The sequence below is a fragment of the Halichoerus grypus genome, chromosome 4 (assembly GCF_964656455.1).
Source record: "Halichoerus grypus chromosome 4, mHalGry1.hap1.1, whole genome shotgun sequence".
Taxonomy (NCBI): domain Eukaryota; kingdom Metazoa; phylum Chordata; class Mammalia; order Carnivora; family Phocidae; genus Halichoerus; species Halichoerus grypus.
The window spans coordinates 182,893,970-182,905,191 of NC_135715.1; the positions used below are offsets into that span (position 1 = coordinate 182,893,970).

Sequence of the window (11,222 nt, forward strand, 5' to 3'; positions counted from 1 at the left end):
CTACTTCACCTGGTTCTGCCTAAAAATTTGACAATAATTAGGGTCCTCGCAATCACAAAGAGACTAAAGAAAAATTGTGTTTCGGGGGCTTTTAAAGAATGAATTTTATGAACGTTTTACCTTTTCTACACATGCCCTCAGTAAGGATACATTATCTGAGGAGAAGAGGATTGTTTCCTCCCTTTTCCCGAGGAGCAAGTCCTTAGAAAGGAAATGGGTGTAAGGTAAACAAATCCTAGAACAGGTTTCTAGGAGTCAAAATGGAATTTTTAGAAAGGGAAGTGAGAAGAATATTACCTCAACAATGGACCCTGAAATGTTCAATAAATATGTGGGTGTGGAACACCCTAACTTCAAAAATAATATCTTCAAAGTCCTTTTTGATGTGAAAGCTTTGTTATGCCAGGAAAAACCATGTACGTTGTTGGGCTCACTTCAAAGACAGTTCTGGGCTCTACCCTTCTGACTTTAAGAGCATTAACTCTGTGTCAGCCCACCTTCCGTCCTTCTCTTCACCTCACTCTCTTTGGAAAAGGGTTTCAAACTTCACAAAATATGTTCTGGGAGAAAGGAAGAGTCCACGGACAAGAATCTAAGGACCCCCAAACCACAGTAGCTTCTCAGCCAGGAGGGTAGTTTTTCGAAAGTAGAAAGCCCAGGACAGGGTTGAGGCGGAATCCTGTAGCAGAAGCTGGAAACCCTCATTCCCCCAGAGACCTTCTCAAGGTCACCCAGTCTCAATGCCTCTTTCCTGTTGCACAAAATGCAGTATCAGAAATCCATCTATAGGTAAATAAGGTTGAAGTAGGCACTTACCAGTCAGCTCAAGGAGAAGCAATAAATACTCAGGAACACACATATCCTCTTGGAGGTCCTGCCTCTCCCACCATGTCACACCCTGCCTTTCTCCTTTCCTGGCGCTCTTTGTCTCATGCTGCCATTTTCTCCACAATCAAGGATTGCTATTTGTTAAGAGCTACTGCAGGGGGACACAGTTCTCACTGGTTCTTACTAATGACAGATGAATGAAAGTATATTATGTAGGAAAGGCCAGGGAGAAAATTATACAAGATAATACAATAAGCTGGTGGTGGAGAAGAGATAGGTTGGAAGATTGTAAGAATCCTGTCTTGATTCACTATTATTCTAGCAAATATCTGGATATGGTAGGGAATGGGGAAGCTGAGTAGGGAGAATAATCTTAATCAGAAGACCACAAGCTTTGGCAAATCCCTGCATGTACAGTTAAGGAAAGATATAAATAAATTATTTAAGCTGTCTCAAGGGGAACCTTTGAAATGATAAAGTAGCTCCTAGAACAGTAGCTTTCAAACTTCTTTGACCATAGCCTGAAAAAAGAAATATATTTTATATGTCCACCAGTACATACATATGTGTATGTAAACAGAATTTTCACAAAACAGAACTTATCCCTATAAGCTGCTATGCTCCCTATTCTATTCTATTCTATTCTATTCTATTCTATTCTATTCTAAATTTTCTATTCTGTTCTTTGATTTAAAAATGCTGGTCAGGGGTGCCTGGGTGGCTCAGTCATTAAGCGTCTGCCTTCAGCTCAGGCCATGATCCCGGGGTCCTGGGATCAAGCCCCACATCAGGCTTCCTGCCCAGCAGGAAGCCTGCTTCTCCCTCTCCCACTCCTCCTGCTTGTGTTCCCTCTCTCACTGTGTCTCTCTCTCTGTCAAATAAATAAATAAAATCTTAAAAAAAAATAAAATAAAAAAATAAAAATGCTGGTCAGAAATCCACTACATTGATTTCAAGATCTGTAGTCTATAAAGGGCCAGAGAGTAAATATTTTAGGCTTGCAGACCACATAACCTTCTTTGTTTTTATTCGGTTGCTTGCCTGGATTTATTATTTTTACAACCCTTGTCATATATTATTTTTTCCCCTTACAACCCCTTAAAAATGTAAAAACTATTAGCTCTGGTGGGCCATGGGCCATCATTTGCCCACCTCTATTAATGGTTTGCAAACCATAGTTTAACAACTAGAGTTACAGAGCAGTTAGAGAGGAAAGTTGATTGGTAGGTTAACCTTAAACTATTCAATTCTTTATGGCCAAACCAGGTTCGGCCAGTGGGACACAAATTTGCAGTCCCTGTTTTTAGGGGTGGACAAAAATTTATTTTCCATGGATAGCTTTGTCAATCGTCCCTTATATTCATTGTCTCTTTTAAATTTTGTGTAAAAACTCTTTTCTTTTTTCAGAGTATTTGGTATTCAGTATTGAAATCTTTCAACTAATCTATCTAAGACTATGATTTGGAAGAATATATTTCTTGCACATTGAAAAGATAAAGTCTGGTATACTGACCTCCAAATGTTGCAATAGCTTCTACTGCCCCATTATAGATTGTAGAACTCTGAGACGGTGCCTTGTAATCCCACAGGATTTGAACATAGTTCAAAACCTGGTTAAAACCTGCTGTGGAGAAGGCCCACCACAGGGACCAGTAGAAAAGTCGCTTTGAGGAGTAGCACTCCTTCAGATCTTGGAACCACTGCACAAAAACACTCAACGCTACATTTCGTGGCATCGGGCCACTCGACAGACCACCATCCAGGTTCCCTGAAATGGTGGGTATTTCTGAAGTGGGCTTCTCTCCACCGCCTGCTGTGTTAACTTTGTAAGGTGCATCTAACGCCACGTTTTTGTTCAGTGGCTTCCGTACTTCTTTGCTGGATTTTGCATGAAAAAACATGCTCTTCTTAGGCATTGGTAGGAAAAGTGACAAGAGAAAGGCCACAGAGACGGAGACCAAGGATATGACATTGAGGTAAAAGTACGATAGGCTGGCCAGCGACACCAGGAGCTGGGCCAGCACTGAGGCCACCGTGTAGGCCACCAGCGTGATGCTCCTGCAGTAGCCGCTCACTTTCTGATAGTGTTCGGGGCTGACCACGCTGTAAACGTAGGCATAGTAGGCCACCTCGGTGGCGGAGACCATGCCATAGAAGAACTCCAGCACCTGCATGGCCTTCACTCCCTGGCCAAATACAAGCAGCAGCCAGGTGATGATGAGGCTGATCCCTTGCAGGATGATGACTGGCTTGTAGCGGACATAATCGGTGAGGATGAACACGGGGAGAAGCAGCACCAGGTAAGAGTATGTCCAAATTGGAAAGATCTCATTGGTGATCTGTGAGGTTAAATGGGGAGGGTGTGAGGACAAAAGCACCAGAAGTGCAACACACCATAGATCTCTGACGTACATATTATTCAGATGACATGTATCCCTCCTAGGACATTGCTTGGCCCACGTCAATTTGATACTTTACACGAGTTTCTGACAATACAATGGAAAGCCATGGGAAACTGAAATTCAAGGAAACAAAGTGCCAAAATCATGGATATTCATAACATGTTGACTCCCTCCTCCAAGTATAAAGAAAGAGCAGTTATTGTTCTTGGTTATCTGCTTCTTACATTTTTAAAATGGAATATCATCTGCATAAGCCACTGAGGCTGGGAAAAGAGGCCATAATGCATATGTTAGGCTTCTCAGCTTTCCCAGGGCAGTGTAGGGCTGCTCACATGCTGTTGCCTGTCCTTTCAAAATAGTTGACTCTTCTTCAATAAGGTTAAAAAGAATGTTTTAGTACTGGCAGAACCTGACCATATTTACCTTTGATCCACATCAGTATGTAAAACGTACAGACCATCAAGAGATCATCTGGGTGATCAGGAACACGTAGGACAAATGACCAGTTCAAGACCAAATATCAGAAGAAGGAATGCTAGTCTGTCTTCTGTTCTTCTGCATTCTTGGCCTTACTTTCTTGGGCTGCTTTGCAAAAGCCATGAGAAACCACTTAGAATCTCTCTTGTTTAAGTCAGCTTTGGCCACGGTTTTCCAGAAAACACTGGTGGTATCAGCAAATCATCTGAGCCCATCAACAGTACATAATTATTTTAGCTTCTATAAGCGGAATCTATAGTGGGTAGAAGATGATGTAAAGAAGGTTGGGGTAGAACCTCTTAAATCCCTCTCAAATCCCAGAGTCTCAGATCACTGACATAAACCTGCCAACTTACTGAGCCCAAGAGTATGTTTTGACCTAATCTGTGCCTGACTCCTTGAGTTCTCAGGTCACCTTTTACCTAAGTGTTCTTACAGTTTGGTAGAACTTCATTCTGGCTCTTCCCAACATTAGGTGTAGTCACTAACCTGGGAAAAGCAATGTTCCAGATCTGTTTCTTGTGACTATCTCTGGACTCTAAATCCAGTCCAGGGCTATCTCCCAGCCAAACCTGTTTGCACCTACTGGCATTCAAGATTGGCATGTGCCTTTTTTATTGGGAGGGAAAATGGTGGATTGGTTTAGAGGGAAGAGTTTCCTTGGAGTCCGGTAGGGACATGAGGATGTTTTCCAGGAGAGGGAGACCAAGGGAGATACAATTGTTATGCCCCATTTGCTGAATAACCAGCTTGTAAAATGGGTGTGACATTTTTTTCCTAAGGAAATTGAATCGATACAGTGCTTTGTCTGATCTTGTTATTGTTCAGTGACTAAAGTGGCAGGTCTCAAATTTTAACATGTAGCCAATTCACCTGGAGGGTTTGTTAAAAACCAGACACTGAGACTCAGTAGATCTGGGGCGGGGCCTGAAAATGAACATTTCTAACAAGTTCCCAGGTGATGCTCTTGCACTGGTCCACGGACCATGCTTTGAGAACCACTGACTCATCGGCTCCTTAGGATTATATCCTATGACCTGACTAAAAGCTACCAATGGTCTTAATGTTTATACATAAAGAGGAAAAAAATCATCAGAGGATTTTTTCATATGCTTTTTCCTAACATTTCCCCTCCAAATATTATACTATCCTCTAAGGTTTATGCTTATATCTAGGTATGGCTTTATTTTAGGTTCATGATAATAAGCAATGACATCCAGGAGTATTGTTTTTGTACAGCTGAAAGGTTGTTTTGAACTCACCCCATTTGTGTGGTAGGAAAGAGTTTTATATTTTCACATGACAAATGCACAGAAATCATTAGGGACAATTTGTTCACATTTGAAATGGTAAGAAGTGCGGATACTTAGCTCCTACCCAAGGCTTTAGACATTGGTTCTAACAAGACAAATCTAAGATAAGCATGTTAGTAAACTTACCATGCTGAGGCTTATATTTTTATCTGGTCCTGCTAAATAAGGTATGACAAATGGCTCTGATGGTTTCATCATTGAGAAAAATCCAAAGCAGCAGAGGTTTACTGTGGGAAAAACCCAGGAAGGGTTTGGTGATGTCTGGCAACAATTCATGGATGGTTAAACTCTTGGAAAAAAAAGAAAAAAAAAGCAAGTCAGAAGATTGATGGTTTCTTTTCATAAAACTTGTGTTCTCTTCCCCATGCTCTATTTGTCCTTTGGTCTTAAAAAAATGACAAAAAGAAAATCGTTGTGACAGTAAATATATATCACACGTCAAAACGCAGGGACTCAAGTCTTGTCTTTGGGTTTTTTGGTTTAAAGAGAAAACTAATGGTTACTTGAAAACACTGCAGTAAGGGGGTTAAGTTTCATATCAGCTGGAATGGCGGGGTCACTGAGGAAAAAAGTACTCCCCAGTATGGCAAGCCAGTGGGTCATGCTCTCCTCTAATCTTTTCCAGTAGAAAGAAGTCAGGGAATTTCTCCTCAGGCAGAAATCTGGGCATAAGATAAGACTGGTAGAATTTTGATAAACGTAGTTGCTAAGCAAACATCTGCTTCATGCCCCCCATCATGAGCCTGTTACCCTGTGGTAGTTGATGGACTGGAAATTTATTTTAATGAGTGCTTTAAAATGGTGAATAAAATAGCCTTTGGGGAGTGAAGATTTATGAAGCAGATAGACCCCTTCCTTTATCTAAGAATCAAACTCAAGGTGAACCTTGGGTTAGCATAAGAAGGCTCCAGTAATTTGAATTGTCACCCACCCAGGTGATTTGACTTGTTTCTGATACCAACCTTCAGAAGAATTACATGACATCTAGACAATATGGTGTCATGGATGAAATTCAACAGGACTTAAAAGTATTTTTCTGAGTTGATACTTAGCTCTTGCTCTGTTCCTATTTTTCCCCACTTATGTTGCTAATACTGAAACGTGAGAACTTAAGTTCAGGAGGATAAGCCTTAAGTCGGCTGACTGAGGGAAGACACGGGCCACCCTTAGGAAAGCAATGGACTGCTCGGAGAGAATGTCACTCACTCAGTCATTGACCATTTCCTGCCTGAAGCTTCCCGACACTTTCCAGCTTCTCTCCTGCCTTCTTCTATGCTTCCTCTCAGTTACAGCCCTGGCAAAGCAGTGTGGCACGACAGTAAAGGGCAGGGCTCTGGAGTCAAGAAGGTCCAAATTCTTGCTGCTACTCACAAGCATGTAAACTTTGGCAAGTTACTGGACCTCTTTGGTACCTCAGATTTCTCATCTGTAAAATGGGGATGGTAAGACCTACCTCGTGTTGGAAAGATTACACGCACTAGTACATGTTAGAACGATGCCAGTCAGTAAGCACACACTATGCATTCTGTAGAAGGCATGGCTTTGGAGGGCACTGAGGTATCGACAGGCACATCTGCCCGTTAGCCTGCAGCTCCATGGGGGCGGGGATTCATTTTTGTCACCGAGTCTAGCACACAGTCTTACATATCAAAGGTCCCCTGGAGGGATGCCTGAGTGGCTCAGTCGGTTAAGCGGCTGCCTTCAGCTCAGGTCATGATCCCAGGGTCCTGGGATCGAGTCCCGCATCGGGCTCCCTGCTCCGCGGGAAGCCTGCTTCTCCCTCTCCTGCTCCCCCTGCTTGTGCTCTCTCTCTCCCCCTCTCTCTCTGACAAATAAATAAATAAAATCTCAAAGGGCTCCTGGAAGTGTTTGTTCAAAGTACAGCCATTGGGCCAAACATGGTTTTCTAACTGACCAGAACAGTTCAAATAATAATGAGGTATTTCCCAAGTGTTCTAGTTACTTAAAGTTGTTCCCAGGAGTGGGAACCACAAGCCACTGTTTGCTTCTCAAGCATATGGAGGTTACTCTTTTTTTTCCTAAAGATTTATTTATTTATTTGAGAGGGGGGAGGGGCAGGGAAAGAATCCCAGGCAGAACCCCCCCTCCTTCACCCCTGCTGAGCGCGGAGCCTGACGTGGGGCTCAATTCCAGAACCCTGAGACCATGACCTGGAGCGAAATCCCAGAGTCGGCCACTTAACCGACTGAGCCACCCAGGCACCCCAGGAGGTTACCCCCAAAATAGTTTTGGAATAACAAACCGAGGATTTCCTGGTGAGAAGAACACGGCGTTTGCAGTTGAGCAAATTCAAATCTCGAATCCACCTTTTGAGTTGTATGGTTCCTGGACAAGTTTCTTAATGGGCTGAGGCCTCAGTTGTCCTCACCTGGGCAGGTGGGGAACTTCCATTCCACCCACCCCAGACGTTGGCAGCCAGTTCGTCAAAGGCTGTTGAACTCAGAATGAGTGGATTGGTTGGTCTGACTAGAATATGGACTCCGTTACCACCACGGAGAAGGGGAAGATTCACATGACAAGTGATCACGCGGAGAAAGAGCTACAACAAATCCTCTTGAATGTGAAATCCGGGCTACTGCTGTGAGGACGGGCTCCAAGTTGGCCCCCTGCTGGTATCCTCCCTTATTGCAAAGGGACAGTGTGTTTTTATTTTCTCTGCCTGCGTTGCCCCTCTGAATTGAACGACTTTCTTTATGGCCTGTGGAAAACTAATGGCTCCCAGGGAAGAACTTTGAAAACACAAGGCATACACTATTCCCTGATATGTGGTCTCCACTGAGATTGAAGGGAGCGAAGAACCCAACATGATAGATGCAAACATTCCTTCCTTAGACCTCTTTTTCTAATTCTAAGGCATTTCCCCCTTTTTAAAATTAATGGTGGAGTTATAGCTTTAAAAAGAGACAAATACTGAATTTATAATCTCAGGTTACCCTAGGGGTGTGATTGTTAATAGTTCAAGCAGGTGAAAATTCTTAGTTGATTTTTAACCTGTTGCTCCAAAGGTCATTGGAAATCAGTTAAAACGTTACCAAACAAACGCTCTGATTTGCTTTTAGTTATGTCAAAATGCAAATTTCTAGTCTTCCGGAGGAGGACATTGGGTGCATTGAACACAGTGGGCTTCTGGTGCAGGACACAGATCTACCCCAGGTGCTTCAGGTGGGCAGTTCTGCAGCTTCGGGGCCCTTGCTGTTTGAGGAGCAGGTGCACTGCCATGAGTGGGTGGGCATTTAATAAGTATCCCATCTATTACCATGATGTGGACCTTCTGATAGATGTTTTTTTCTGTTGTACTTAACATAGCTGGCTGAACTTACTCAAATTCCTTTGCCTCTCAGTCCCACTGATTAAAAGAAGGCAACAGTGATCTACTTTATTATTTGTGAGGAGTAGATGAGGTCAACAGGAGAGGACTCGGGGCACTGCCTAACACAATAAATACCAGTGTCTTTCCCTGGCCTCTCTCTGAGAATCTGGTCTAGTCCCAGTGACCCAGGAAATCACACCACCAATGAATCACTGATAAAGTAACAGCTCATAATGTTAGACCCAGCTAAGTTGAATTGTTGATCATCAGTACACAATGTGGGAATAATTTCAAAATTAATTTGAGAGAATAAGAAGACACTGAAAGAGTAAGTTTACAGTTTAAGATCACATGGGAAACTATTTCTTTAAGGACTTAAATTGTCTGAAAGCCCTTTATAAATACTAATTACATATGAGAGATCATATAAACCATACTTACTTGCCTTTTAATCAGACCTTTATGGTCTGCCATAAAGGGAACATTTGATCAGTTTAGTTAGGTTCTGTACGAAATACATGCTGTCCACACCTGTACTTCTCTATTTAGATGTTTTACTAAATTCATTTAGATTCTTCTCTAAATTAGTGAACATTTACTGTACATACTTTTTAAAGAATTAAGAGAAAATGATCTCTGTGTTCCAGCTCACCATGACTCAGTATTAAAAGTGTGTGTGTGTTTTTTTTTTAACCTAGATGACTTAAATCAGCTTTCCACGTCAACATTTTCCATCTGAACCTTGCTTTGCCCTTTCTAACTAGCTGTGTTGGTTAATACACAGTGACCATGTAGCCTCCTCATTTTTAATGGTGATTAGACAGATTTCTTTCTAGTTGACCTTCAGCAGTCATTTGGATGCTATCAAATAGGGAATTAGGGACTCATTTCAATGGCATGGTTCCCTTACACCCAGGAAATCACAAGGATTAATGGATTGTTGATACCAATTTTGGTATTGGGAAGTATGTGGTGCTGTAACAAACACGTAAAAACATGGAAGTGGCTTTGGAACTGGAAAATGGGTAGAGGCTGGAAGAATTTTGAGGTATTTGATAGAAAAAATTTAGAATGCCTTGAAGAGTTTGTTGGTAGAAATATTGCCGTTAAGTACAGTTCTGTTGAGGGCTCAGAAAGCAGAAAGGAGCGCTACAGAGAAAGTGTCTATTGTCTTAAAGAAGACATATTTCATCAGGAACAGAATGTTGCTAGAAATATGAATGATAAAGGTGCTTCTGGTGATGTCCTAGATGGGAAGGAGAAACATGTTATTGGACACTGGAGGAAAGGTGATTTTGTTCTAAAATGGCAAAGAACGTGGCTGAATTACATTCTGTTGTTGGAAAGAGAGTAGAACTTGTAAGCAATGAATCTTGCTTGGAGATATTTTGCTTGGAGAATTCCAAGCAGTGTTGAAGGTGCAGCCTGGCTTCTCCTTGCTACTTATAATAAAATGTGAGAGAAAGGAAAGAAATCAAGGAAAGAACTCCAAAGCAAAAAGGAACCAGCACTCAATGACTTGGAAGATTCTGAGCACATCTAGATAGGATATTTTATAAACAGCGCCAACAGTGTGGCTGGACCATCGTTTGCTAAAGAGCTCAGGTGTGTGGCTGATGGATCCAATCAACCATCTTAGCAGAAGCCAGAGATGGAGATGGGGTTATTCTGGAAAGCTCCATGGTGGACCCTCTAGTCTGATGGTTTGGACCTCTGTGAATTGCATGGGAGTCTGACGGGTCTTTGAGAATTTCATATCAGCAGAATCACTGCCAGCCTGGCTTAACAGGGGCAGAGGCAGCATGAAACGAAAAAAGAATGAGTCTGAGGGCAGAGGCACAGATGCAGAAGTTTGGGCTGATGAGACCCCCTCAGGCCAACAGGGTGAGGCTGCTGTCCTGTCAGGCCCAGAGGACAGAGCATCGAGTCACATGGAATTATTCTCAGGCTTTGAAATCTAATGAAACTTGCCTTGCTAGTTTTTAAGACGGGCCCTTTACCCCTTTTTTTCCTTCCAATTTCTCCTATTTGGAATGAGAATGTCTACCCTATGCCATGATAATTGTATTTTGTAAGCAGATACCTTGTTTTCTGGTTCACAGATGGAGGGGAATTTTACCAAAGGATGAATCATACCCTAGGTCTCACCCATAGTGATTTATATGATTTAGACAATGAAATTCGGGACTCTGAAGTGATGATATTTAGATGAGAGCCTGGATTTAGAGTGGATACTGGGATGGCTCAGATGTTTGGGAATGTTTGGAATGGGGTGAATATAATTTTGCACGTGGGGAGGATGTGAATTTTGGGAGGCCAGAAGGTGGACTGTTATGGGTTGAATTGTGTCCCCTCCCCAAAAAAATATGTTGAAATTCTAATTCCCAGTACCTCAAAATGGAACTTACTTGGAAACAGGGTTGTTGTAGATATAATTAGTTAAGATGAGGTCATCCTAGAGTAGGGTGGGCCTTTATTCCGATATGACTGAGATGCTTATAAGGAGAGACACAGATACAGAGACCCCCAGGGAGAAGGTGACCGTGTGCCAACAAAGGAAAAGATTGGAATGATGCGTCTACAAACCAAGGTAAGGACTGCCAGCAAACACCACCAGGCTGGCAGAGGCAAGGAAGGCTCTTCCCTACAGCTTTCAGAGGGAGAAGGGTCCTATTGACACCTTAGTTCTAGACTTCTAATCTCCAGAACTATGAGAGAGGCAATACATTCCTGATGTTTTAAACCACCCAGTTTTGTGGTGCTTTGTCACAACCACCCTAGGAAGCTGATATTGATTCTAATACACCTAATTTGAATTTTTCACATTTAAATTCAATTAATTAACATATAGTGTATTATTAATTTCAGAGG

General features: G+C 42.3%; 1 protein-coding gene across 4 annotated transcripts in view; it reads right to left on the bottom strand.

The window, feature by feature from the left end:
• Positions 1–7,598, bottom strand: part of LOC118524161 (thiamine transporter 2-like) — a 46,020-nt gene extending 38,422 nt beyond the window's left edge. For all 4 annotated transcript variants that reach the window (XM_078071408.1, XM_078071410.1, XM_078071409.1 and 1 more), the window contains exons 1-3: positions 7,284–7,598; positions 5,147–5,309; positions 2,342–3,167 (exon numbers count right to left, since the gene is read on the bottom strand). In XM_078071408.1, coding sequence (XP_077927534.1) covers positions 2,342–3,167; positions 5,147–5,296 — 976 coding nt within the window. In that variant the 5' untranslated portion in view covers positions 5,297–5,309; positions 7,284–7,598. The remainder of the gene's footprint in view (positions 1–2,341; positions 3,168–5,146; positions 5,310–7,283) is intronic.
• Between the last annotated feature and the right edge of the window lie 3,624 nt (positions 7,599–11,222).